This window comes from Gadus chalcogrammus, chromosome 12 (genome assembly GCF_026213295.1).
Source record: "Gadus chalcogrammus isolate NIFS_2021 chromosome 12, NIFS_Gcha_1.0, whole genome shotgun sequence".
NCBI lineage: Eukaryota > Metazoa > Chordata > Actinopteri > Gadiformes > Gadidae > Gadus > Gadus chalcogrammus.
The window spans coordinates 5,281,878-5,309,653 of NC_079423.1; the positions used below are offsets into that span (position 1 = coordinate 5,281,878).

A 27,776-nucleotide genomic window follows, 5' to 3' on the forward strand; every position below is an offset into this window, starting at 1 on the left:
AAACTAAGATCGGGCATCATTTTATGAAATGAATGTGATAGTACCACTGTTAAACAGCAAGGGATCCAAATCCAAAAATGAAAAAAAAAAAAATCGAATGAAAATGCTGATATCATAACTTTGTACAGTAGCATTCACCATTCTCCCTGAATGACCTAAAACTCAGACTGGTAAACAGGTCATCCTTTAAGCCAGAAATGGCTTTGCTGACGAATGCTGAAACCTCGATATAAAGAGCCTTGTTAAATCTAAAGTGTGCATCTATTCTCTCTGGTTGAGAATTGTATCATATCCCCTTATATGTACGAAACCATTAATTTTAGAGGATACTGCAAGAAAAAAAACACCCAAAAGAAAGCAAATAATTTAAAACCGTTTCAGTACATCTGTTAGGGTTTCAATTCATTTAAATTGACTGGTGTGGTTTTGGTCCCTTTCAGCAGAAATATCAACTGAAATGGTTTTGTACAGAAAAAAAAGGATGGATATATAAATAAATATGAATTACTATAACCTACATTTATAGAAGTATTTGCCCCAGGGCATGAATGACTTAATAACATGGTGGACAGACACACAACTCTGTGTTTATGCGAAAGCCTTTCACCGTGAAAATATATAGACAAATGGAGGATTTCTCATGAATGAATGCTGCAAAGTTCTTTCTTGTTATTTTGGACATTCTACCACAGAAAATTGTCTCCATCCAAACATTTTTTTTAACTGAATTTCTTATTATCATTTTCATATTTTCTTTCAACAGAAGCAATGGTTTTGAGACTGACATCAAGGCAAGCGTTCAATAGCACCAGATGGTAGGCCTACAGGCTATGATTTCATACCCTGAACATGCCATTTTACTAACATAAACTATGGTTATAGGAATATGGAACAACAACTTATAACCAAAGGAGTATTATTAAGGCGTTTCTTCATGCAGAAGATGAGTTATTAGTCATAACAGTAGACTATGATTTCCAATGTTAGGATCAGATTCTCTGTCTAAACACACCCTATACATTTACTCTATTCCAGTAAGACATTCCTCACAGACATTATTTCCAGCAAGCCGGTACATTTCTCTAACCATTAGCTTATACAGAAGTAATGGGGGGGAAACTGCCCAACTTATATTCTCATTGTTTTTGTGAAGCACTTAAAAATTCCTTTAAGAGGAGATCATATTAAATACGAGTGGTATTGCTTATTCTCGCTATAAATTTGCAGGATAGTTTAAAGCTGCCACTGCTCGGTATGTCACAAGAAACCTTGGCCTGCTGGGATTTCAGCATGTGTTTGGTTGTGATTCAAGAGCAATCCCACAGTAGCCTACTTCACATCTCTTATCCGTCGGACATACTTGTATGTATGTCTTAAAGTAGCCTAAAGAACAAAAAGAGGGTAACCAACCACTTCCTTCGTTGACAAAATGCACAGCATGTTGTTTTTAGTTCATTTAGCATGTGTGAAAGGGGAGTACTCCACGTTTTATAACTAACTACCCACTGGGGGGCGAAGTGATGCATTCCACAGCTGTACAGACCAGAGACTTGTACACACACTCACCACGGGTAGGGAACAAGTGGTCACAGAAGCTTCTAGAAGTCGGATTCAGTACTTTTAGAATTGTAGCCTGCGGCTCGCTGTAAGCATACGCCTGTATTTAGCCTTTCGTGTAGACAAGCCGTTATAAGGCTTGGATTATTTGATATATACCCCACCAGTTACCATCTTTTTGCCTCTGATGATGCTCATGCAAGAAAGTTAGTGCCATTATGGCCACCTGTTAAAAAACATGAAGTATTACAGTTTCTATTTTGAGAATCGGAGAAACCGAAAAAGGAAACCTGTATTATTTGGAGGCGTACTATTTTTCCACTATGCGTGTTGAATCGGCCAGTGTGTTTTAGAAAATAACAATAAGACAAAAAAGTATCAGAGAAAACATGTATGATACGCCCACAACATCGAGGCGTGAGTCGTTGTCCTTGTTTAAGATACAGGAGCACTTTATTGACGTTGACATGTTTAGATTATAGTGGCGTTTGGCACTTTACCTCACAAACGTTGAGAGGACGTCTGTGGCGTTTGAAAATAATAACCTTTTGTGTGTGAAATCAACCTTCTTCAGGAGGCCAGCGCTATAGGTGTGAAGTCCTTGTTAGCTCTCGGTAAATGCTGTATGTGGATGGAAACATGAGATGTAGCTACGTGTAAATAATGTGCTGCTGGCTGCCAAGATTTACCTGCAATGTTTTGCATGTTATGCCCATTAAAACAATTTCCATTATAACCTTGCTGTGCCTCATGTGTGTTCCCTTCCTGTCCTTACTGTCAGGCCTTTTTCATTTTTTGTTACTTTTGGCGGGAGGTTTGCTCAGACAGTGGCGTGTTTGTGTATTTCTTCTTCTTCAATGTGTAAGCGCTGCCAACCTCCTGAATCTCTTGAATGGCAAAACACAGTCGTACCACAAATACAACACAGTGATACAGTTTATAACAGAATGGTGCTTTTATACCCTCTAGATTCCACGTCTTCCTGCCAAAACCTGCACTAGTATGCAGAGAGTGGAGGGGCCCTCCTCCTCATGGTGTGAGTGGGCTTCACGTGAATGTGAGATGTTTGGTCAGTTTGGTTCCACTTAACCTCCGCACCACCCTGCCGCATTCCTCAGGACCTGGAGAAGCAGTTTCCTGTTCAGGCCCCAGCCCCAATCTCCTCTCCTTGCCCTCTCTCCCTCAGCCTCTTCTACGCAATCCCCTCGTCTCCTTCCCCCTCGTCTCCTTCCCAGCCATCTCCACTCCTCTCTCCTCCTCTCCACTAACCCTCCCCTCTCAACTCTTCTCTGTCCCTCTCCACTCCACTACTCTCCACTCCTCCCCCCTCCCCTCCCCTCCCCTCTACACCCCTCACCTCTCCCTCGCAGTCCCTCTCCCAGTGTTGGAACTATGGGGGAGCCGGGGGGGGGGGGGAGCCGGGGGGGGTCTCTAACGGTCTTGTATCGTAACTTTATTCAAACACTATTCTCGACATTCCAATGCAATTCGCATCTCTCGCAATGATGTGTTCAAATATAATGTAGAATAAATATAGAATAAATACATAAGAATAGCATATTCTAGAGTCCAAGAATTGTAGTTCAAACAGGAACAACCCCATGTAAGACTAAAGTGGTCCTCACACTGCAAAGGTGTCAATTGTTCAGTGCTCTTGGTCCTTGCATCCATCAGCTGTAGTCTGACATCCAACAGATGTAGCCCCCCCCCCCCCCCGGACTAAGTCTGTTTGGGTGAGGCCACTATGGTTCAGGTTGGGAACTGGGAGTGAAGCGATCGTTTTCTGAATCGTGTTTGGAGAACCAAAAACGAGGCAGTAAAAGTGGACACTGCCCTCTCCTCCTCTCTCACTCCTCCTCTCCCCCTCCTCCTCCACTCCTGCCTTATGCCCCCCAGCCCACTCTCTCCCCCGCTCCTCCCTCCTCCCCTGTCTCCCCCTCTCCTCTGATCCCACACTGTTAGTCAGCCCCCTAGGGTTTCCGTCTCGGGGTTGCTCGTGAGTCAGGAGGCCCCGTGATGGACACGCCGGTACATTAGCTAGGCTACGCTTGTGTCGGCAGTCCCTGTCAGAGGCCCCTCTGGATCACGTCTGGTCCGTCCGGGCAGGGGCCCTGAAGAGGGATAGCTCTGGCGAGCGGTTCAGGAGCCCCGAGGAGGTCCATTTGAGAGAGGCCAGGGCTCCTGTGTACCTCCGCCCCCACAGAGAGCCCGGCTCCAGGGCCGTGGTGGTGAATGAACAGTGTGGTCAGTTCTACTGCTCCACATCTCCTCCTCCTCCTGGGTGTTTTCAGCGTCCTCCAGGCTCGATTGGCCGGCTGGTGTTGGGCCAATGGGTGACCCCCCTCCTCCGTTGTAGAGCCTTCAGTCGACAGCCCTCACTTGTTTTACCTGATGGCCCCTGCAACAGAGATGCAGGGTGCTTAACAGAGAGATTAACATTCATTTCCACGAGCTGAAGCCTAGCTTACCGTGAGCATTTTAAGGAGCAGGCTGGTGCACCTTGCAGACTCAAGCTGGACTACAAGTAGACTGTTCTGGGTTCTCTGAACTTTCCGGCTTGGTGTCCAAAGGTCAAGGTCTTACCACCAGCCCCCACACAGTGTGTGTTACAGGGCCCGCCATCCAGTGTGTAATGGGGGCCTCATCCAGTGTGTGATACAGGGGCCCCAACCCAGTGTGTGTTACAGGGGCCCCCCACATAGTGTGTGTTACCAGGGGGGGAGTCTGGGGCCAGCAGGCATTTGAAGGCTCAGATTGCGGGGTCCGAGCGCTGACAAGAACCCAGCAAGACGGGCCCTTACCGGGGCACTGAACACAATGAGGGCCTTCTCTCCCTGCAGAGCTTTCTGGAGGCGCCACGCTGCCACACTGGCCATCCCCTACGCGCTCCGTGAGTGGCCCCCAACACAGGCCATGTGGAAACAATAGGCTCTTTATTGGCCACTTAAATCAGCTACTTTGTTGTGAGGATCTGCCCACCAGAGGGCTACTTACAGACGTGTCATTGTGTCTGATTGGTGCTGCTGATATGCCCTTCATATTCAGTTTTACTTCCTCAACTGTAAGGACAGTCCTTGTAACTGGAGCAGCCTAGAACCGTTTTATTACGATGAACTAAACAGGCTACTTAATATTTTGATAAATATTAATGTAGGATTCATAAATTGAGAGAGTGAAAGATCTACAGATGTATAAATGGATTATGGGGTGATTCAAAGAGAAAAGTACAAAGTTCAGCTCACCAACAAGACAGGCAGGATCTCCGCTCAAGCAAAAATGAATTATTAATAACCCAGGGAATTTTGGTTGGGATTTACTATGAAGAATTTCCTTTGAATGTGGGCCTATGTCCAGCCCTTCAGTGCTGTAAAGTATTAATATTATCAGTTGATCGATATTCAGAGGGTTATTTGCATATCATGTAAATAACATTAAAAAAAAATACATAAAAGGCCAATGACAACACAACTGACACCATTTCTGGATTTCTTTAGAAGCTAAGCCCAAACCAACTTCTAAGTCATTCTGTTTGTATTTCAAGGAACTGTGACAGTTTGTCAACATATGTGTAAATGGCATGTAGGCCTACCGTACCTTTATCCTTACATCCATCTCGACAAGTCCGCACCACTACGTCTTATCCACGCTGTTCTTGGGGTAACCCAGCTGCTTCATCACCTCGCTGCAGTAGGCCTCCACCTGTTGGATCTGCTGAACGTTCAGGCGCTCTCTCCATGCGTAGATGGCCTCTTTGGCATCTCTTGCCGAGATGAGGAAGGGCTTATCCGAGGAGTAGCCTTGCCCGTGTGTCATGTTCAACACGAACTCGTCCAGCGCGGAGAAAGTGGACAAGTTGGAAAACTTGAAGAGCCTCTGAAGCTCCTGCATGGGGTGAAGTACCAGGTCTTCGTAGCGTACACGGATATAGTTCCTTTTGATCCACGGAGGCGCGTTCGTCTCCAACACTAGGTCACTGAGCCAATTGTCGCAGATCAGCTCCATGGCGCTTGACACATAGTTCTCCGCCCGGTTGACCCGGTTGTTGGGCACCAGTAGCCGCTTGAATTTGTCCGCCTGCTTCTTGCTCCTCAGCACCTGGATACTCTCCTTAACCAGGGCCTGCTTGGACTTGAGGCGAGAGTTATGGACCGCTCGGGGGTCCCTGAAGAGCTGGAGGACCTTGAGGTTAATCGAGGGGTCCCTCATCAGAGGTACCAGCACACTGACGTCCAACACGCGCACTCCTTTGATGACCATCACCGGGTACTTCTTGCACTCCCTCTCCAGGTCTCGCATGTCCCTCTTCGGACACTTCCCGCACTGGTCCTCCTTCACCATGCCGATGGCGTCGCGTTTGTTTGCGCTGCACAGCGGCTCCGAGCAAATCACCTTGTTCGTCTTCCATCCGAAGATGAACGCCGTGCTGATGTTCTGCGAGCCTGCGTAAAGTTTGAACACGGAGAAGTCGCAGCGGTAAAGCGCGTTCATCATGTCCCGCACGGCTCCCTGCAGGCTGCCCGCGTCCCCCGGGTACAGCGCCTGCCAGATGTGCCACATGGGCTCGTACAGGTAGAAGACGTCGGGATGCTGGTTGAAGAGCTCACCTAGGAACGAGGAGCCTGTTCTCCAGGTGGCGTGCAGGTAAATGTTGGTCCGAGCCCTGCCGCTCCGGTTGGCGGCGTACTCGTACGCCGTGTCTGCGGTGCTGTTGGACCGCTCGCCGTTATTCCACAGAGCCATGGTGCTCTCCAGGTCGGGGCATTTGGGCTGTTGTTGTCCATTTTTTACAAGTGTGGGCTTGCCGCCGTAGTCAAAGATATAGGGAACCAGCAGTAGTAAGCCCGAGTAACCGAGGATTAAAATCAAGTATTTCTTCTGTAGCCTCCTCTTCATTTCCCCGAGCGGTCTTGTTGCTGCTCGTGAGATTTTCCCCGGCCGCTCTGTGGTGTGAACTCTGTCACAAAACTTCTGCGGTTGAGTGAGAGAAAATTCAGAGAGAAAGGCGCGACGGGTGAGAGACATAGAGGGAGAGCGTGTGAGAAAGAGAGAGCGAGAGGGAGGGGGGAGAGCAGCCTTACCACGCCCCCTTTCCATTTGCTCGGACCAGATCACTCTTGCTCGGACTACAGATACCCGCGCTGCATCATGGGGGAATGCGTTTTATGTACTAAACAAGATCCCGTCTACATTTTAAACATTGACATGCGGAATAACGAAGATACATTATTTCCAATATTTGCCGTATTACGCTGGAATTATTTTGATGTTGAAAAATGAAAAGCTATTGCTTTGACTGACCTCTTGGATTTGCGCATGCGCACTGTATCACAGGAAGTTTACTAGTGAGGCGCACTGCGCGGTTGTTATGTTTTTTAGTAAGAGACATTGGAGGCATTCAAATCAAGCAATTGTATATTCTATCTAGTAAAGATGCACACTATGATGTGATATCATGCAGTCTGTGCCACCAAGCCAGTGACCAAGTCAGGTATCAGCCTGTTTTTAGTTTGCAGTCCTCTAGAGCATTCTCCATCATGGCTCACTGGACCAAGTTCGAGAAGGATACCGAGAGAGAAACCAAGACCCTGGTCAGATGGGCCAGCGGGATCGAGGACGAGAATGACCAGAACTTCCAATTGGCATTAAAGTTCGCATGGTCCAATTTCAAGTGAGTCGCTAACACGATCTGGATTGTAGTCCTTCAGTTATGATGGTCCACGTTGTTGACGTAACTAACTCACATGTCTGTCATTCATCTGTCAGGTTCCACAATTACCTGGACGTCGACAGCCATAAAGTCACCCGCAGCATCAATGGGTCAGTGATTTGTTCTATTGCATTGAACGATGGGTCGGGGGAGGATAGTATGGTTATTATGTTGTTGAAGCTGACAGGTTCTTGGTTCAAACTCAATTTCGCAGTCTACCTGTATTGTAGACATCTTTGATTAAGATACCTAAAACCCCATACCGCCTTATTATTGAAAACCAAAGCCACTAAGTCTCTTTGGATAAAATCGTGGGCTACATAGAAGGCCTAAATAGTGTTGTTTTTTCTTGTTTTTTAGGATATACGAGAAGCTGATGATCCACTCGGACGTAACTAAAGCTGAATCATGGGCTCGCCTCACCGATGAGTTCCTGAACTCGCCCTTGATGAACGTGGACGGCACTAAGGTATTATTATGCTCTGCAGGAAAACAAGTGCCGGTGATGGCTTCCTCTGCGTTATGTTTATATGTTGTTTATGTTAACATGTATATATTTGTTTGCAGACAGATGCTCATTACAGCATACTGTCCATGATGCTTCTGCTTGCGGGGCCCCCCACAAACACAGAGTATGTAGAGAGACCCCGGCTCAAAGAAGCAGGTATGTCCACTACTTTTATCAAATTATTACATTTACGTTATACATGCTTTTGTATAATACTTAATGGCGTTTATCGTGATGTCCCGGGCAATATGTAATATATATTATTTATGATTTACAGATTGGAATGGATTTTTTTTATCCTCATATGAAATTGAAGACATTGTAACATTTGAATTAGCTCGTGGTTTAACACACCTGGAGATATCTGTAAATACTGCTCACTGATCATATTAGTTTTAATAATGCTATCAATAAATCACATTCTATAAATGATATATTCATCAAATAAAAATGGCTGACCAGCCTGTATCTCTCTCTTTGTTTACAAGAATCAAACTATCGACACTCTCAAAGCCCCCTACCATTCTCGCCATCCAGCCAGCCCAGCTTTGCTAGGTCATGTCACATGGTTGAAAAGCCAGTTCGGGTGGACATATTGATATTGAGTTTTTTGATTCTGAAAGTCTCCTGCCTTCTCACTTGGAGGGGCTCAATCGTACTTAATACAACTTTAATGATTCATATTCTGCATGTTGACCAACCCTGAAGCTTACTAATGTTTTTTATTCTTGTGGTCGTTGTAGAAGTGAAGGATACTTTTGATTGGGCAAAGTACCTGATCGAGGATGAAGACCTGGAGTGTGGGCCGTACCCTGACACCCCGGTCAGTACCCCCTCTGTATCACTGCTTCAGAGTCAGCTGGAGACACAGAGTCCTTTAGTGTGAAGTGAGCTCTGTGTGGTTGTAATGTCTAAAGAGCCATTAATTAATAAGTAACGAATGCGACAACAGAATAATTACAAATAGCTGTTTTGGTAATAAGTAATGAATCATTAATGAACAAGTAACTACAACTGTTATAAGATATAACTACAGTTATTATTAGCATTACCATAGCATATAGCTCATAATAAAGTAGTAGTAATCTTACATAAAAGAAGAATATTCTACACTCATAAAGAAAGGTAGTTCTGGTATTAGATCACAGTTAAACATCTCTATTATATCGTACACTATTCTATTCTATACAATTGATTCTATTCTACTCTACTGTGTTTTTTATTTTTTATTCTTTATTCTACTGTGCCCTATGCTCTACTACTCTTTTCTCTTTCTACTCTATTGTACTTATTGTACTTTATTTTATTCTATGTCACAGGAGTGGTCAGAGGAGGAGAGCGATGAAGAGGACCCCCAGCAGCCAATCAGCAGAGGGGATTCGGGTATTCAGGTAGACCGAACGCCCCAGGAGGACCAGGACAACACTAACCCGGCACTCGCCCTCACATGGACAGGTGTGTGTGTGTGTGTGTGTGTGTGTGTGTGTGTGTGTGCGTGTGCGTGTGCGTGAGAGAGTGTGTGTGAGCGTGGACGTGTGTGTCTGTGTTGGTTTTCAGTGAGTACCCTGAATATATAAAATAGACAGACTAAATAAAACTATAGAACATGCATAGATGATTAGATTTGGCCACAGTAGATAGTCTGTTGAAACTATCCCATTTCAGAACATTGAACATTGATACATGTTAATCTAAATTCCTTCTGAACCAAGTGTTGCTTGTCTTACTGTATCTCAGTTGGAGAGCCGGATGCCAGGGCCTGGCTGGAGCAGCATGTGGTGACCCCGTATTGGGTTACTCACGCTTCCCGGTTCCCCCACAGCCTCCATCTGCATTCCAACCTTCTCAACGTCTGGTATGTGACACCCATGCTCGTCGCTCGTCCTTACCGTAGCTACCTGCATGACATAAGTCCCCTTCAATTTACAACACCTAACATCACAGTTACCCTCTGTAAGTTGACGTGCGCACCATAGTTCGCTTAGGCTGAGTAATCCCATTATGATCCTTTTATTAGTGTGTGCTTCAAAGTTCTCCGCAGTCTTTTTGGAAGCTCCGGGATTCGGAAACTCGCGAAAAGACTTCTTCAGTTCTGAGTCTCAAAGGGCTTTGCCTGCATTAGACCACATGCCAATCCAAAAAGAGGAAGGAAAATACAAGTTCAGAGAACAACACACCTTTGTTCCAAGCAACAAGTCAAGTCCATTTTATTTGTATAGCCCCCAGTCCTATTTTCAGTGTCAGTTCCAGTATCGAAGGGCTTCACATGCCACATTATACGACAACCCCTTAACTCTCTAAACGACAAGTAAAACCTCCACCCAAACCCAGAGACAGGCAAACAAAGGTTAAGCTGTTTGAAAAAAGCAGGGCAGTCGGTGCCACGAACACGGGCTCTGATACAAGGGGGTCAGGTGTTCTTGGCTCGGTGGTAACGCTTGGGTTGTTTCATTTCCTGAACAGGGACCAGTACCTGTACAACACTGACCCGTTGTATCTTCCTGAAGACAAGGCCTTTGTGACGGAGTCGCAGGTGATACGCGAGACGCTGTGGTAAGAAGGAACACTGAACACTGCCCCTTTAAGTAAGAAAAGATGAGATGTTTCTTTTTATTTATTTTTGGATGGGAAATTCAGGTTTAACAGCAGCAAGTACACAATAGATACACAATAGATAACTCTTAATAAGAGTACAATTAACACAGAAGTTAATCACAATACGGGGAAGTAAAAAGCACTTAATATAATGTTAAGATTATTGACAGTTGAGGTAGATATTATTGACAGTATAGGCTGTCAATTCAAATTGAAAAAACCCTGCTCTCTGTAGCGTGTCCTGACGTCTAATCTGTTGCCTTGGTGTTCAGGCTGCTGTCAGGGGTGAAGAAGCTCTTCATATTCCAGTTCCACGAGGGGAAGGTGTCTGTGAGGAACGACGTAGTGGTGACCCATCTGACCAGCGTGAGATCCTCCTCCTCTAGAACCTTCTATAAGCCCTGTTCCTAACCCATGGGTCGCGGCCCCATTTCGGTTCTCCTGATCTGCTTTATCACCGGATAATGCATATTATGGGTCGCAGGAGATTGTTGACCTATAAACTATCGATATTTCAAAGTGAATATAATATATATTTCATATTAAAATTTATATATACACAGATGTATATATATATATATATATACATCTGTGTATGTAAAAACAGCTACTACATACTCCTTTGTGTGGTGTGGTTTGAATACGTCCACTTGGATGATGGCATGCACGTAGCCAGCTTTGAGGTCACTGAAGTCTGGACATCTGTCATTTTTGTAGCGATCTTTTTTTAAAATTTTCTTTTTACCTTAATACAACTGTATACAAATCTGCGGTTGATAACTTCTTCGGGATGAGTAAATGCTTGATTCAGTTTAGACTTGTTACTTTGTGTCCACTGTAGTCTGTAGTCAGGATTAGTTAAGAATGGTGTAAAAAATATGTAATGTCTCATCAGATATGGATCTGTATGATATTGGCCTAGGCGTCATCAAGGATATTGATCAATAATCACATGACGTGGCAAATATCAGATTTTTCTTGTTTTTTGCTCAGAGGTCAGATAAATACGTCTTAAACATTATGCATATATATTCAGTTCACGATACATGAACCCTAACCTGATGTATCCTAAAGCAGAGCGCCACGGACCACACTGACAGCCCGTCCTCTCCCTCTGCAGAGCTGCCTCCGCTCGGTGCTGGATGACATCGCCGTGTACGGCCAGGCGGTCTTCAGGCTGCAGCGGTTCATCGACGAGGTCACGGGCCACTCCTCGGAGCCCGGACCCCCGCCGCCCAGCTCCTCCTCCGGCTCCCACTGCTCCTCCTCCTCCCACTCCTCGTGCCGGGAGCCCCCCTTCCGGACCTACCAGGCCTTCGTGTGGGCCCTCTACAAGTATTTTTCCAGCTTCCGGGAGGAGCTCACCACCATAGAGAAGCAGCTCATCGGCAAAGGTGGGTCTTCGTAGATGACCCCCCCCCCCCCCCGCGATTTGAAAACGGTTGTGAGGTCACAAAAAAAAAGAGTATTTTTCGTCTGGTCTCAAAATCTGACTTCAGATTAATATCTGATATCAGACCTTTGATGAATATCTAAATGCTGATGGGCACTGATTGGCTTTCACCTTCTTTCGCTTAAAATGAGTTTCACCCAATCATGTTGCTTGTGTTAGGGATCCGTAAGCACGTCATTTTCAAACACAAACTTGGCCAGCAGCTGAAATAAGTGTCTGTCGAATCAACACTGTGTAGAATGGCCACTGCAGGAATGCACTACTTATAATAGAAAGGTTTTCTTAGTGTATAAACCAACAGTGGTCAACCTGACTGAATCAAGAGGGGTGTCTTCAAATTCCTCTGAAACATCTAAAGCTTTGCCATGGGGGCTTGTATACAAATTCACTGTAGGCGAATTTGAAGTGACTTGTCGTTAACGATAGCTGTTTTTGCATGTATTTGCATATTGGTGGTGAATGTTAAACAACTCGATCAGATTTCCCCTAAAGCAAAACATTATTTAAATTCTGCCACCAGCCGTGAAATCACTCACTTACTGGGCCTGTCGATTTCTTTCACCCTGGCTAAAAGTAAGAAGAAACAATTGTTAAAGTTCAATTGTTTTAAATTGTTTGCGTGTGTCTGTGTGTTGGGGGGGGGGGGGGGGGGGGGCATGCACATGTCAATTTATGTGTATGTGTGTGTGTGTGTGTGTGTGTGTGTGTGTGTGTGTGTGTGTGTGTGTGTGTGTGTGTGTGTGTGTGTGTGTGTGTGTGTGTGTGTGTGTGTGTGTGTGTGTATGTGTGGGTGTGTGCACATGTGAACCTGTGTGTGTGTGTGTGTGTGTATGTGTGGGTGTGTGCACATGTGAACCTGTGTGTGTGTGTGTGTGTGTGTGTGTCTGCTCCACCTAGACGAGACGGTGACTCTGTCGGCCGTGCTGGTCCGGCTCCGCCCCCACCTGGCGCAGATCCGCGTCCTGCACAAGGTGTTCTGCACGGGCGTGGCCGAGGTCCCCGTGGACACCACCAACGTGGTGCGGGCCTCCCACCTCCTCAACACGCTCTACAAGGCCATCATAGAGTACGACAGCGTGGGCGAGGCCTCGGAGCACACGGTGAGACTCAGGGGGGTCAGGGGTCATGAGGTCAGGGGGTCGTAAGGGTTCATCCAGAGCTCCGTGGTTTGGTCCATCATCCGTGGTCTCGGGTGAAAAATGATCCGTCGTGGGAAACTCTTTCTGACCGTGGTGTGAACTTGGACGGCCCATGTGACACGCTCATCCACAGCCTCTTATGGCCCGACATATGTTTAGCTTTAGGGTTCACCCCTAATCTTACCGTGTGGATGTGTGTGTGGAGCCCTTCAGGGTTCAGGAGTTCTGGCAGTCCACAACATTTGTAATCCCTATAATCCCCTATTTATTCACATAGTTTTGCTAACATGTCAATGACCTCAACCTAAGCTGGAGTCATCCATAATTAGGTTCTCTGTAGTTCCAGCCTGCTCTTTAGTGACACCTGAACTCACTCAAGTTGCTTTGGATGAAAGCCAAATGTAGGTCTTTAATAGTATAATAGTATAATAGTTTAATTCACCATTATTATTGAACTCATTGAAAATTGGCAGCCAGAATCTTTTCACCTTTTACCTGCACTTGTGATCCTTTCCAGGGTCCCTGGTTACCCACCTTCTCCCCTCCCCCACCCAATATGTTCCCTTCTGAAGTGAATGTGCTGTCTGATTTGCATATATTTGCATATTAGTGCGTGACCGGGGTAGTTAGAATCTTGAGTAGAATAGAAAGCAAAACATGCTTTGATTGCAACCATTCTGATGTGGTTAAAGACACTGTTTTGAATTTCTAAATATAGAAACATAAAATATGTACATATATATATATATATATATATATATATATATATATATATATATATATATATTGGTACAAAGTAGTTAAAATCCCTATTCTGAATACAGTTTCCTATGTGAATCCTATTCCTATTCGTCTGGGAGCAGTACCGACTCGAGTAGACTATTGTGAACATGTTTCCCCTCTGTGTGTCCAGGTGGCTCTGCTGTTCTCTCTGTGGACGGAGACGGTTCGTCCGTACCTGGAGATCGTGGATGAGTGGATTGTTCACGGACAGCTGTTCGACCCCGCCCGGGAGTTCATCATTCAGAGGTCAGCCTTGGGACCTCTTTGTTTACACGACTGATCTCTCTGCTGTCAACCGGAATTTCACCTCAGGGAAATAATAATCCCAGACAGGAAATTCAGGATATAAATTGATATGAGAAATGTGCGTGTCACAGGAATTGATATTTTTTGTTTATACAAGACTAAAACACCCAAATAATAATACAGAAAATAAATACATTGCCATCTTATCAAAGCATCATTTATGCATACATATCTCAAATTGATATTCATACAGCCCTGCCCCCTGAGCCCTAACCCTAACCCCTCCCTCCAGGAACAAGGACGTGCCGGTGAACCACCGGGACTTCTGGTACGCCACCTACACGCTGTACAGCATCTCGGAGCCCGTGGAGGGGGAGGACCGGATGAATGACGCGGGCAGCGGGAGCTCCGCCGGGGAGCAGACCTCCGGGGCCGGGGGCCGGCAGCCCACAATGGTCTCCTTCCTCAAGCCCGTCCTCAAGCAGATCATCATGGCGGGCAAGAGCATGCAGCTGCTCAAGAACCTGGACTGCAAGGAGAGCGTGCCGGCCGACAGCGCCTCTAGAGGTGAGTTGAGGCATGACTTGTGCGACTTTGATTTTTATTTCTTCGGTTGGGTTTTACAAAGTAAGAATGGTGTGCGCAGTTTTGTTACGCAAGTGTGGTAGCAGGCTAGCCTGGTCCTACCAGACTCTCGTATTTCATTTAATTTGTACAGAGAGTCTGGACCTACTCAATTAAGGAACGTTAACTCACTTGAAGGCGGGTGTCTGTTGAAGTTCAAAACTATTGGATCTGCCCAGTGCCACTCTGGATCTGCCATAACCAATCGCCAACGTTTGGCCGGGAATCATGTTGCGCGCAGGCTATAAACAAACCAATCACCGTGCGTGAAGATGTCCGTCAACGAGAGCTGACTTTAACGCCATTGATCTCGGCCTCTCCCTCTGTTCGCTGATTGGACGCAGAAAATGTAGACCGAGAAAACCCACTAACATACCGCAGACCCAGACCTAGTACTGAAGGAAAATTAAAATTGAGCGGAAGTACTTAGGCGGGCGGAGCCAGGCTAGTAGCAGGCAGGAACTCACAGCGAAAGATAATGGAGAATACAATCTGTTTATTTTTATAACTTTATAGAACATGCCAGGGTTAGAGGTTTTCACAAACTAGGGGCCATCCGTTCCAAGATGGTCTTCATTAAAGTGATTATATATTTTTGATATATAATCATTATAACAATTTCACATGATTATTTCACATGACAGGAATTAAAAGTAGCCTTTTTATGGTAACATATCCATGTACCATGTACAATTGTAAAGGGATGTACACTTTTCAGCAAGTAAAATCAGTAGTAGTTTATCATCAGTTTCTTAGTTTAACATCCTCACTAACATTGGCAAATTCTTTTTAAAAAAGGTAGTGAACAAAATAATTTGCAGTGGCTCTAGCACCTTGCTGTAGCCATAAACTTGTGTGTGTGTTTTGTGTTTGCATGTGCGTGCACGTGTGTCCGTGTGTGTTCTAGACGCGGAGAGGAAAAGCTTGTACACTTTGTTCTTGGAGTCGGTTCAGTCGCGGCTCTGTCGCCGGGACGACTCGCCCCTGGATGCGGTAACCGAGCAACAGGCCACTAAGCGCAGCCTGATCAAGATGCAGTCCATCGTGGTGCAGCACCTGCAGATCGACGACATCCACGACCCGCTGCTCGCCATCAACTTTGCCAGGTGAGCGGTCGCCATCGGTCACAGGGGGTTATCCGATCTGTAACCATGGATTGGCTGCCGGTGGGGGCTCTCCATTTCCCGCCCTTAAATCAGACTACATTAGATTAGATACCGGCAGAGGTTTTGGAGAACGTACTGGAAGAGCCACCGGTCTTTAGATAGGAAGACTAAATTCAATTAAATTGTATTTGTATAGCCCTTCATCACAGTTACAGTCTCAAAGGGCTTTACAGGCCATATATATATGACACCGCCTAACCCAAGCCCCCCAAAGGGAATGAAAACACTCCCTTAATTAACAAGGAGGAAATCTTGCGAGGCAACGCAGAGGGGTGGATCCCTCTGCAATTTTGCCGTCATTGACGTCATACAAGAGAAATGTGGTTACTCATCACTCACTCACACACTCACACACTGACTGGGTTGTCAACCTCACAAGTACATAACCACGACAAAGGACCCACCGATTACTTTTGAGCCATCATCCAGACCCCAGACCCACTAGTGAGACCCCTGTGATTCAGCTCCCCCATTAAACGTCTATATTCACGCTTTCATCAGTTTGGCTGCAGTTCCCTGAACCTCAGGTGTTACACAGCCATTATTGACTCCTAGTTCTAATCACCATCTCCCCACCCCCAGGCTTTACTTGGAGCAGAGCGACTTCCACGAGCGCTTCTCCGGCGGGGAGTTCATCGTGGATCGCTCCTCCCAGTCTGTGACGTGCCAGAGCTTTGAGCTGACTCTCCGCTCCTGCCTGTACCCCCACATCCAGCGCAGATACATCCAGTGCTGCGGGAACCTCATGACCACGCTCAAGAAGGACTACAAGTGAGCAGGGGCTAAAGCTAGTCTTCGGTCGCGCTTAGGGAAATGGGGGTTTATTGTGTGGATTGCTAAAAAAATACATATTTTTTATGTTATTATCTTTTCGTTATAACATTAGTCTCCTTTTGACTAATGAAGCTAAGCTACATGATGCTAGGCTTTGCTATGTTCTGCTATAGGAAATTGAATGGTTTGGAATGCCTTAATGTGACCTTCAGACTTTTGTCTGCATTATGCTATATTCAATTTAATTAGGTACCCTTCATGGGAACTTTTGACCATTGAAGCTTTGCTCGATCAGGCTGGCTGTCCATACAATATTAAAAGTGTTGATATGTTGGCAGGCTGCTGGAGTACCTCCAGGCGATGAGGAACTACTTCCTGTTGGAGGCCGGGGACACCATGTACGACTTCTACACGGCCATCTTCGAGCGTGTGCTGGAGAAGGAGAGCTGGCAGCAGCTGTCCTTCCTCAACGCTCAGCTGCAGGAGGCGGTGGGGCAGCGACACCCAGAGGACAGCAGCAGGTACTGCACCCAGGAGATATTAATGGAAATACGTACTGTTATGCAAGACACATACAAAGTTAGTTAACGTATGCTATTTACTATGTATACACATTTAATAAACACAAAGGCTGTTATTAAAGACATATCATGGATAATAAACACAGACCGTTTGAAAGACGTATACAATGTTCATAAACATATAGACTGTTATTAAGGACATACACTAAACGTTCGATGGATGTAGATAAGCAAGATTTGGTGTATGTCACGTTCAATCTAGATTGACTAGGTTGCCCAAAACCCCAGAGTTAACGCCTTTCCTGTTTTCCCAGGCTGTCTATCTTCCTGGATACCAGCGAACCAGCCCGCAAGAAGCAGCCGGTCCACAACCTGGACGTCCTCACCCTGAGCTACAAGGTAACCCGGTCACCGGGTGTGTTCTCATCTCCTGCGGGTCTCCCAGCGCCCCTGAATAAACACCCTCCCCTCTTCTCTGTTCCCCAAGGTCCCCTGGCCCGTGGACATCGTCATCAGCAGCGAGTGCCAGCGGATCTACAACCAGGTGTTCCTGCTGCTGCTGCAGATCAAATGGGCCAAGTACTGCCTGGACACGGTCCGGTTCAGCGGTAAGTAGCATGTAGCTTGAAGTACCCTACACACTCAAGTACTCAGTCAGATACAGGGCTTCCAGGAAAAGGTTAAAATGTTGTCACCTCATCTGAACTGCTGTATCATCCCCAAAATACTGAATGTATACATAATATGTACATAATTGACTTGCATTATTTAAATGGCAGCTTCTTGTCAGAAAGTAAGAGAACAAAGTGTGTATTGTGCATAGAAGGATACACAGCGTATGTTCAAAACAAGAGAGAAAAATGGAAATTAAAAAAATGTGACGCAAAATGCATGACTACAATGCATTTATTTTCTTATCCTCAATAATTTGCTTATTACTTCCTCTAGATCTTACGTCAGCCACTCAGAAAGCAGAAGGGGGCGTGGCCGGGGAGGGGGCGTCGGCCAAGGAGGGCATAAACCAGCAGATCCACCGCATGTGTCTGCTGCGGGTCAAGCTGATGCACTTCGTCAACAGCCTTCACAACTACATAGTGACCCGGGTACGGCCAGGGCCAGGGCCGCTAGCACCAGGCCAGGCCATTCTGTTTTATTCTAGACCTATCTTCAGAGGTCACTAGAAATGATGATTGGACTCAATTTTTATTTGGTAACATTATTATTCATTAAAAGAATCATAGACCATAGAACAAAAGTGTGTTCAAGGAAATGTCATGGGTTACTGTACACACACGTTTTTGTAAACTTTTTGTAAAATTGTCTTTTGCTAAGAGTGATGTCATGTAACAGCTTATAAGAGACAGAAAACTGTTTTAAAGAGAAACTAGTAAATGAAAAGAAAAAAATATTATGACGAAATAAATCGAAAGATAAGACAAATTTCTGTTTTGGTAAATCAAGTACGAAAAACGACTAGTCTATGTTCCATAATAAACTAGCGACATGCTCTCCATTATCTTAATATTCAAACTGTGTTTCCTATGAACGTGGCCTAGATCCTGCACAGCACCGGTCTGGAGTTCCAGCACCAGGTCCAGGAGGCTAAAGACCTGGACCAGCTGATCAAGATCCACTACAGATACCTGTCCACCATCCACGACCGCTGCCTGCTCAGAGAGAAGGTAGCCCACGCCCGGAGAGACTGGCGGCTTTATGTCATGCAACGCGGGTTTCCCAAAATGTTTGGGCCTGTGCCGCCATTATTTTGTCTGACCATCTTTGCGACCCCAACTTCGGAAGACTTTTATGCATCTGCATCCCCACACATAATTTTACCCCAATCCACATCTGCCCATAAAATCAAGTGAGACACTAATTTTTTGATTTTAAAGGTGACACCACCAGGTGTGAGTGTGATTAGCCGTTACAAGCCGTTTTGAAGATCTGCCCCTTCTGACATCACAAGTGGGCGTGGCACCGATATGTGTGCTGGATAGATCAGTCTACCCTCCTACCCAGTGGACTGTATAAAACGTTGCTCATCTATCCAGTGGTATAATATGTCACCTTTTACGTTTTTGTTTTTTTACAGTGCCTTGAAGAACCAGTAGAGCATTATGCATCTGTCACAAACTGTCTCCTTTGCTGTGTTCCCTCAGGTCAGTTTCGTGAAGGAAGCCATCATGAAGGTCCTCAATCTGGTCCTCATCTTCTCTGACCGCTGGCAGGCCGGCTTCGGAGCCTGGAAGTGAGTGAGCTCATTAAAAAACATTATTGATTTGATTTGATTTACAATAGGCTCTAATTAAAGGTAAAATAACAACAACACATGGTTTACCCTAATTTCTTCTGAATAACATGGGCATCCACTCAAAGTTAAGTTAATGGTATTTTGATGACAAACTGTGGAATAATGTATTTATTACAGAAAGGCCCAAGATAAACAATGTGAAATGGCACTGTGAATTTCAGGATTGAGTCGATAGACAAGATGGAGTCTGACTTTAAGAACTGCCACATGTTCCTGGTGACCATACTGAACAAGGCCGTCTGCCGGGGTTCCTTCCCTCACCGTGAGTACTGAATGCATGTGATATTATTATACTTTATATTTACTGTTATATATTTAATATGTTTATTTACCTACTTAGTGTCGTTGGGTTCCATGAAAGTCTCTCCAAATGATAAAAAGTTAATGTTGCTATTGACACGGTTGAATGATCTGCCTGACCTCTGACCTCTGACCTCTGACCCCGTGTTCCCAGTGGAATCCCTGGCCCTGTCACTGATGGCGGGCTTCGAACAGTGCTGAATAAACCATTCTTGAGGTCACCGCCCTTCCGTTGCCACAGTTGCGATGCCACACGGTCCAGATGGCAATATCAGTCGTGATGTCCCAGTTGTGATGTCACAATCCTGAAGGCAATGTCACAGTCGCGATGTCCAAGTTGTGATGTCACAGTCGTGATGTCCACGTTGTGATGTCACAGTCCTGGTGGCAATGTCAAAGGCCTGAAGTCCCAGTTGTGATGTAATTTGACATTTGTGAGTCACTGTTGTGATGTCACAGTTTTGATGCAACATTTGGGATGTCACAGTTCTGATGTCACAGTTGTGATGGCAATGTGACAGTCGGGATGTCACAGTCAGGATGTCACAGCCCTGATGTGATGCCACCGCAACGATATCCGCGTTCTGATGTCATCGTCTTTACAGCAAGAGACTATGCCCCTCCCCACACCTCATATTGAAGGACTAACTTAACCAAAACAGAAAAAATAAGGCACAGGGAGGGAGACTGTTTATATGAACATTTAAGACTTGGTTGTAATGTGTAACCCCTTGAAAACAGCAAAGCTTTCGATACCATTTCGTGTTGTGTTTTACCTGCTTTTCCATTGCATTGTTGAAATATGATCATATTAAATTATTTTTTCCACTAACTCATGAGTCATAATGGTGATCATTTTTTGCTTTATTTAAACTATTTAACATTTTTGGGTTGCAAAAGAGTTGTAGACCCTTGTCTTTTCTGGATACCTCAGCCTATGTTTATACGAGTTAATTATATTATTAACATCATAGGATTTCAGTAATAATTTGAGGAAAATCAGTACAAATAATGCTAAATGTGCGCAGTAGAGAAGAACAAACCACAGAATCCCTAAGAGATAGGGCAATAGATTATAGACGGATGGAAATTAATGTTTGGAAATGTGTGTATTCTCTTGGTGAATGAGTTATATGTGCCCACTCTACTTCTCAACAAAGCTCAAAGGTCCTGACTGGAAGATACATTTATGGCCAGAGCGTAGGGAATGTAGTCTGATGAACGGTACAACATCAGCTCCATTAACAATTAATGTTGATAGCTACTGATGTATGTATGGTGTCGTAAAATACCTTGCAGTAAGTTTGTTATAACATTTACATTTACACAAAAACACAGACAGAAAAACACCTCAGATTCAACACAGGATGTTTGGGTTGAGTAGTAATGTGATTTCTTAATCACAGAATTAAACATATTACTTCCTATCATAATCTTATTTCACTCTATATACCAACTAAGGATTAACATAACGCATGGAATCTTGGAAGGCAAGTAAAAACATAGAGTAATTGTTTGGAGTCAGGGTTAGCCCTGATCTCAAATGATACTATGAATGTCTTTGATGTCATCTGATCCCGCAGGTCCCTAGTGGCAGTGTTCCGCACCGCAAGCCTGACATCAGTTTCCTGTTGAGTTTTCCTGTTCAGGACAGGAACTCCTGCTCGGCTGTCCGCCCTGATCACTGCTACCAGAAGGCAGATCACGAAAAAAAATACGCCTGGATAGTCTTGACTTCTCAATCATTTCAAAAACCAACTGCAAGAGGATTTCACACCCCGACCGGCGGCTGCGGCCATAAATGGCGATTTAGAAACTTAAAAGACAACTTCTGCGGGAAAGAAATAATTCTTCGGGTGAGTCGTTTGGAAGTTGAGGTTTCAAAACTCTGCCCGAACTTGCATGCGATAAAGTTTTGCGACGTTCCACGGTGTTGTCATTCTAACGACTCTGAGGGTCTATCGGTTGTTTTAGAATGTTCTTATTTGTAATGATGGTGTGTGTGGTTGCCCTGATTACAGTTTATGAGTTTTGAGGGTGTTTCGCAGGGACATAGGCCCGATCGGTGACTAATCTCGGTGTGTGAGCACAGATAACCACAAATGTAGGAGGAGGACAGGAATTCGACAATGCCCGCCGCTCTAAATGCTGCCTGTATGTCAATGGTTGTAACACCAAAATACACATTTAAGGTCAGCAGAAATCACTGGTTCAGTTTGAGTTGGGAATCCATGGGGAAGGACCCATTTTATTGCTCCGTGTTGAACGTATCCCCTCCCTTTCACGGATATAAACTGTAGATCTGCAAAAGCAGCAGGCAAAGCTAAATAAAAGAGGGGAACGTTGTGGAGGAAACTTGGGAATATCGAAGTGTCATTTTCCCATGTTGATATGAATTCATCTTGATACAGTTTATATAACGTTAACGTTACTCCAAAACGCTACTCCATAGCCTTTGTTTTTTATGTCTGGGTCAGCATCCTCTTCAATCATCCCACAACAGATGAGTAAATAATATCATTCTGTTTGTCTCATACACAGACAGACACTGAGAGTGGGTCGTTAGTTTTATTGGAAGGCCTTTAGCGGCCACTTTAATCCCTAACGATTTGTCGTGAATTCAGAGGTTAGATATTACAAAGACGGGTCATTAAGGAGCAGGTAAGGGTTAGACAGTACAGAGACATGTCTTTAAGGAGCAGGTAGGCGATAGGCAGTGAATTAAAAGACAGGTATTGTAGGAGACAGTGAATTCAGATCCACAAATTGAAGGAGCAGGTAGGGGTTAGATGATGCAGAGACAGGTCATTAAGAAGCAGGTAGGGATGAGACAGTGAATTCGTATCTATTTCATTATAGAGCAGGTAGGGGTTAGATGGTACAGAGACAGGTAATTAAGGAGCAGGTTGGGGTTAGGGGGCATCTTTTTAAGTACCTTACCATACGTACAAATACTTAATCACAGGCTGTAGCTTAAACCATAAACTCAAACCACAACCCCTTTTTTGATTACGTTAAATGTAAACAACAACAAAGTTGCACCGTTGTTTGGAAGTCTGTTTAGTGAGGGCTAGAGGGACATTAGGTCTGTTAAGTACTGACCATTGCAGATGGGATTAGGGAGTCTTCCCATCAAGCAACACACACCCTGCCAAGTTGAGGATAGGCGTGTGTATGACCTAACTGTGTCTATGTCAATGTAAAGACTTTTATTCAGACACCCTACCTGGCACAGGTAGTGAGCAGGTTAGCGTCTTGGTCTGGTAAGCTCCTTACCGTTTAAGAATGGAAACACACACACACACACACACACACACACACACACACACACACACACACACACACACACACACACACACACACACACACACACACACACACACACACACACACACACACACACCAGCCTGCTACTTAAGCACAATAACAGAAACAACTGCCCTAATTGGTTCCTTTGACTAATTCCTCTTCTTACTTATTCTCTCTGTGTGACAACCAAACTATAAATAATTCAGTGTATTTATGTAAGTAGCCAGAAATGAGAAAAAGACACCATCTGGACACAACCTCCTCTGGTGAAACACTGTGTGGCTGATTTGTCGTTCCTCTTCTCTGGTGAAACACTGAGTTGCAGTCGGGTCGTTTTTCTGAAGGGTCATTCATTTATCTATTAGTGTGAATAAAAGTCCCTGGTTTCTCATCAACATTGTGACCGTTGACATATATAGCATTTAGCATGAAGTCTGACACTTAAAGTATTTTGGCCTCAAGTTCCTTTATATCTAACCTTCATCTTAGATGAACTGCTTCTCTTATCTTGAAACATTTAGTTGTTTGTGTTCTGCTTTGAGTCCAAGCTGGTATTGGATAAGTAATGTAGTGTGTAAAGTGTCTTCAGCCTAACATGGCTGTCACTTATTTCATGGCTTTCTTTCCCGCCACCATTTATTTTGGCTCAAGACATAAGCTTTCAACCTTGATGCACAGTTTTACTTGGAACCATTTCCATTAATATAGCGACCGTTTCCCACTTTGTTCAATACTACTCTCAGTTCCTCGTTTGTGTTTATATTGAGTCAGCTTGGGTCAGGGAGGAAGCTCTGAAGTCTGATAAGCGCACAACTTTCAGCAGTAAAGTACTCTGAAGGAGACAGCTAAGGGAGGCAGAGGAGCACGTACTCCAGGCTGTAGTTCTGATGAATGGGTGAATGGATGGTTGAGTGGGTGGATGGTTGGATGAGTGGGCGAATGGATGGGTGGATGAATGGGTTTCTCTTTAGTACTATCATCCTGGGAATACATTTATTTGCAAAACAGGCATATAATACATTGTGGTAATGGTTTAATAATACTAATGACAATAGACTAGTTTGGATTAGGAATAAAGTACACGGAAATATACAAAATAGGACATATACGAATTCTGATAGCCATGTGTTGATTTACTCTCGTCATTGAGAGTTGATAAACAAGTATGGAAAATAAGAAGTAAATTAAGAGATATTTTGCTGCTAAAAATGCTACCTAACCATAACCACAACCACAACATTTCCTAACCTAACAATACCGTCACAGACCCTATTGGACAGTAACCACGCCCAAACCATATCTTAACCAATCCAAACCCTCGCTGTAACCACCATCTCTAGCAAAACACATTAACCTTTTAGTTTTTTCATTTTCACCGGAATGCTTTACACTATCAATCAAATGGAACTTTCCATCATTAATACAAGCACACACACACACACACACACACACACACACACACACACACACACACACACACACACCCCTACCTTGTCGTTCTGCATTCATTCTAGGGGTGGAGAGTGGAACCCTTTTTTATATCACTAACCTTTTTATCTGAGCTTTCCGACCGTGACCTGTGGTTTGTGTGAACTTCCTCTTTCATTGCCAAAACTAAAATTTATTCACTGGAGACTAATTCTGTTTCCTGTGCACACTTATAAAGCACAAGTGTTCTGAGACACCAATGCAAGTCGACATGTGTGCTGTACCACATAACAATGGATAATTTATACACCAATATTATTTTTCTTGAAGTCAGGATCCTAGGTTTCAAGAGAAAAGTAGTTGGTCTTGACAGAAAAACAACATTTTTGGATTTTCTGAATTATTTAATAATAATAATAATGAATTTAATTTATGTATCGCTTTTCTAGACACTCAAAGACGTTTTACAGTGAAGGGGGGACCTCACTAACCACCACCAGTGTGTAGCACCCACTTGGGTGATGCACGGCAGCCAATCTTTGCCAGAACGCTCACCACACACCAGCTTGAGGTGTTATAAATTACTGATACCTGGTTGGCGCTTTTGGTTTTAAAAAAGGAAACGCAGCTAGTGTATTTATCTTCATGCTGTAAGTGACAAAGCAACAAAAAGCAGTGTTTCCTCGAGAACGAAACAAACGTACCACAGATAGTGTTGATAATGCTGTTTCGTATGATTGAACCCAGATTGAACCACCTGATAAAAATGTAATCTCCAAGTTTAAAGGAGCAAGATACATTTCCTATGTGCTAGCTCCCTTTGACTGCAACCCCAAGGTTAAAGGTGACACATTATATTAGCCGTTACAGGCCGTTTCTGAAATTGGCCTCTTCTGACATCACAAGTGGGCGTGTCCACCTAGATGTATGACGGATAGATGAGCAACGTTTAATACAGTCCACTGGGTAGGCTGGTAGACTGATCTATCCAGGACGCATCTAGGTGGACACGCTCACTTGTGATGTCAGACGAGGCAGATTTTCACCTGGTGGTATAATATGTCACCTTTTAATATAAAAACGGTTTAATGACCTGAAGTCCGTCTGCCTCTCCTCCTCTCCAGAATGGCCTCCACGGTGACCCTGGAGGACGCCCTCTCCAACGTGGACCTCCTGGAGGAGCTCCCTCTCCCCGACCAACAGCCCTGCATCGAACCCCTGCCCTCCTCCCTCATCTACCAGGTCAGAGCCTCCCCCCTCCTCCCTCCCCCTCCTCCCTCATACACCTCCACCCCCCCCCCCGGTCTATTCCCCCTTTGCCCCAGGTATCCCATATTGTTATAAAGCACTTTGTTGGTACTGTAAAATTTAAATTGAAAATCTCTCTCCTCTTTCTCTTTCTCTGACTCTCTCTGCCGCTCTGTCTCTCTGTCTTGGTCTACGTCTGTTTCTCTGGCTCGGTCTCTTTCTGTCTCTCCTTAGCCAAACTTCAACACCAACTTCGAGGACAGGAATGCGTTTGTCACGGGCATCGCTCGCTACATCGAGCAAGCCACCGTTCACTCCAGCATGGTAAGACCCAAATAGAACCTTAAGATCAACTCTTTATACATCCTCATCTACTGAAGATCAACTCTTTATCGCTCTTCATCTACTAAAGATCAACTCTCTATAGCTCTTCATCTACTGAAGTTCAACTCTTGATCTCTGTTCCTCTACTGGTCATCATGGGTACTTTTATTCAACCAAAACAAATTAAAAACTTTATCCACAAAAAAACAATTAACATCAAATTTGAATTTGTATGAACAGTATTATAAGAACATGAATAATACAACCGTTCAAGTAGGCTCATTCAGATATTGCTGAATGAATGAAACAAACATTGAAAAGAAAAAAAGCTGCGTTCAAACTTTTACGTTTACATTTGGCAGTCACTTTGACTTTATTCATTAAACTGCAGCGTTTGCACTGTAATGATGGGCTAGAATTTTCCAGAGGAAGATGGCTTTGTGTGATGGTCCATCCCGTTGTGTTTATAGAGTTAGCTGCAGGCCTGACCACCCTGTCTGCCCTCTGGCAGCGGACCAAATGGGTGCTTAGTGGCCTGTCTGCCGGGGCTCAAGTGCTTTCAGTCTAATTAGAACGTGGCTAATTGCTGTTTTATACCGTACGAACGGCGGTAAAGAGCTCTTAGTGTTCCGTGGACCGCACCGAACTGGCAACACGCCGTCGCCATCTTGGATCCAACCCTTCTACAATAATCACTGTTTTGTTGTCTTTTTGTATTTTAGGTTGAGAACTATAATGGCGTATTTTGTTCTCATTCCAGCTTGACGTTGTTGAACTTTGTTTTTGTTATATGTTTGATTCCAAATCTAGCTAGATGTTTGTCATTTTACTTTATTTAAAATATTACACATGGCAGCTAATTATAAATTAAGTCCTTTTACTTTGAACAAACTTCTTCTTTTTAACATTACTTTACATTAACATTTTCAGAGACATGGCTCAGACTAGTATTAAAGGTCAATATCACCCTTTTGATCTCTAATATGTTGTTTGAAATATAAAGACTAGGATCTATTACCGGCCTTTTTAGTGTTCTCAATGTTATACATTTAAGTTGGAGGATATTCTAGAGGTAAAGGGGTTCGACCCCTAGCTGAAAGGTCCCGGGTTCAAACCCCAATGTCACCAGGCTACTTGCAAGCATCCCTGAGCGATTCGACCCCTGACCCCTACCTGCTCCTTACTGTAATTCACCACCAAGTCACTTAGGATCAAAGCGTCTGCCGGAGGAGTACATGGTCAATATAAATGGGTTCTTGTGTGTGTTCACCAGAATGAGATGCTGGAGGAGGGCCAGGAGTACGCGGTCATGCTGTACACCTGGAGGAGCTGCTCCCGGGCCATCCCACAGGTACCAAGGGACCCTCTGATGTCACTTCCTGTTCACACCTGAGGAATTTTCGTTGTTTTTTTTCGAGTTTACATTGCTTTTCATTGAAGTAACACACTTTTCAGTGAAGTAACACACACTGCATTTCACACATTCAAAATCTGAGATCCGTTTATCATTATAATACTTTATCATATACCGTCTATCATATAATATATATTATCTAATATATCTAATATTCTCAAGCCCTACCCTTAATTCTCTCCCTGAGGGACTGTGCCCTCTACTGATGGTCTCCAGTAGTAACTCATGACCGACATTGTCGACAATTTCCTAATTACTAAAACAAATTAACTGTGTGTGTGTGTGCGTTTGTATGTGTATGTGTGTTGTCTTGTAAATATATTAAAACAAAAAATAAAAACTGTCTAATAAAGTATGGCATGTTCTCAA

The 27,776-nt window shown here is 44.4% G+C and overlaps 3 protein-coding genes across 3 annotated transcripts in view; 2 read left to right on the forward strand and 1 right to left on the reverse strand.

Moving 5' to 3' along the window:
* Positions 1–3,505: 3,505 nt before the first annotated feature.
* chst7 (carbohydrate (N-acetylglucosamine 6-O) sulfotransferase 7) lies at positions 3,506–6,576 on the reverse strand. The gene is made up of 2 exons (XM_056604660.1): positions 5,152–6,576; positions 3,506–3,955 (listed from the first exon to the last, which is right to left on the reverse strand). The coding sequence occupies exon 1, from the start codon at positions 6,448–6,450 to the stop codon at positions 5,188–5,190; it is 1,263 nt and encodes a 420-aa protein (XP_056460635.1). The 5' UTR covers positions 6,451–6,576; the 3' UTR covers positions 3,506–3,955; positions 5,152–5,187.
* Positions 6,577–6,651: 75 nt separating this feature from the next.
* tubgcp5 (tubulin, gamma complex associated protein 5) lies at positions 6,652–21,197 on the forward strand. Its single transcript, XM_056604659.1, has 23 exons — positions 6,652–7,225; positions 7,321–7,374; positions 7,625–7,733; positions 7,832–7,928; positions 8,516–8,595; positions 9,092–9,227; positions 9,510–9,627; positions 10,236–10,325; positions 10,640–10,733; positions 11,488–11,761; positions 12,718–12,920; positions 13,873–13,988; positions 14,281–14,555; positions 15,520–15,718; positions 16,361–16,549; positions 16,891–17,073; positions 17,388–17,472; positions 17,561–17,681; positions 18,022–18,176; positions 18,630–18,755; positions 19,233–19,321; positions 19,546–19,646; positions 19,839–21,197. The coding sequence occupies exons 1-23, from the start codon at positions 7,092–7,094 to the stop codon at positions 19,883–19,885; spliced, it is 3,075 nt and encodes a 1,024-aa protein (XP_056460634.1). The 5' UTR covers positions 6,652–7,091; the 3' UTR covers positions 19,886–21,197.
* Positions 21,198–21,269: 72 nt separating this feature from the next.
* cyfip1 (cytoplasmic FMR1 interacting protein 1) overlaps positions 21,270–27,776 on the forward strand; it is a 28,134-nt gene continuing 21,627 nt past the window's right edge. Inside the window, exons 1-4 of the mRNA XM_056604658.1 lie at positions 21,270–21,540; positions 25,546–25,663; positions 25,904–25,993; positions 27,267–27,344. Of these exons, the coding sequence (XP_056460633.1) occupies positions 25,547–25,663; positions 25,904–25,993; positions 27,267–27,344 (285 nt within the window). The 5' untranslated portion in view covers positions 21,270–21,540; position 25,546. The remainder of the gene's footprint in view (positions 21,541–25,545; positions 25,664–25,903; positions 25,994–27,266; positions 27,345–27,776) is intronic.

Excerpts from the sequence above, each read along its gene's own strand:
- chst7 (XM_056604660.1), bottom strand. The coding sequence starts at position 6,450 with ATGAAGAGGAGGCTACAGAAGAAATACTTGATTTTAATCCTCGGTTAC.
- tubgcp5 (XM_056604659.1), top strand. The coding sequence starts at position 7,092 with ATGGCTCACTGGACCAAGTTCGAGAAGGATACCGAGAGAGAAACCAAG. Across the intron at positions 7,734-7,831 it reads TGAACGTGGACGGCACTAAG|ACAGATGCTCATTACAGCAT; the intron begins GTATTATTATGC and ends ATTTGTTTGCAG. Across the intron at positions 11,762-12,717 it reads GAAGCAGCTCATCGGCAAAG|ACGAGACGGTGACTCTGTCG; the intron begins GTGGGTCTTCGT and ends TGCTCCACCTAG.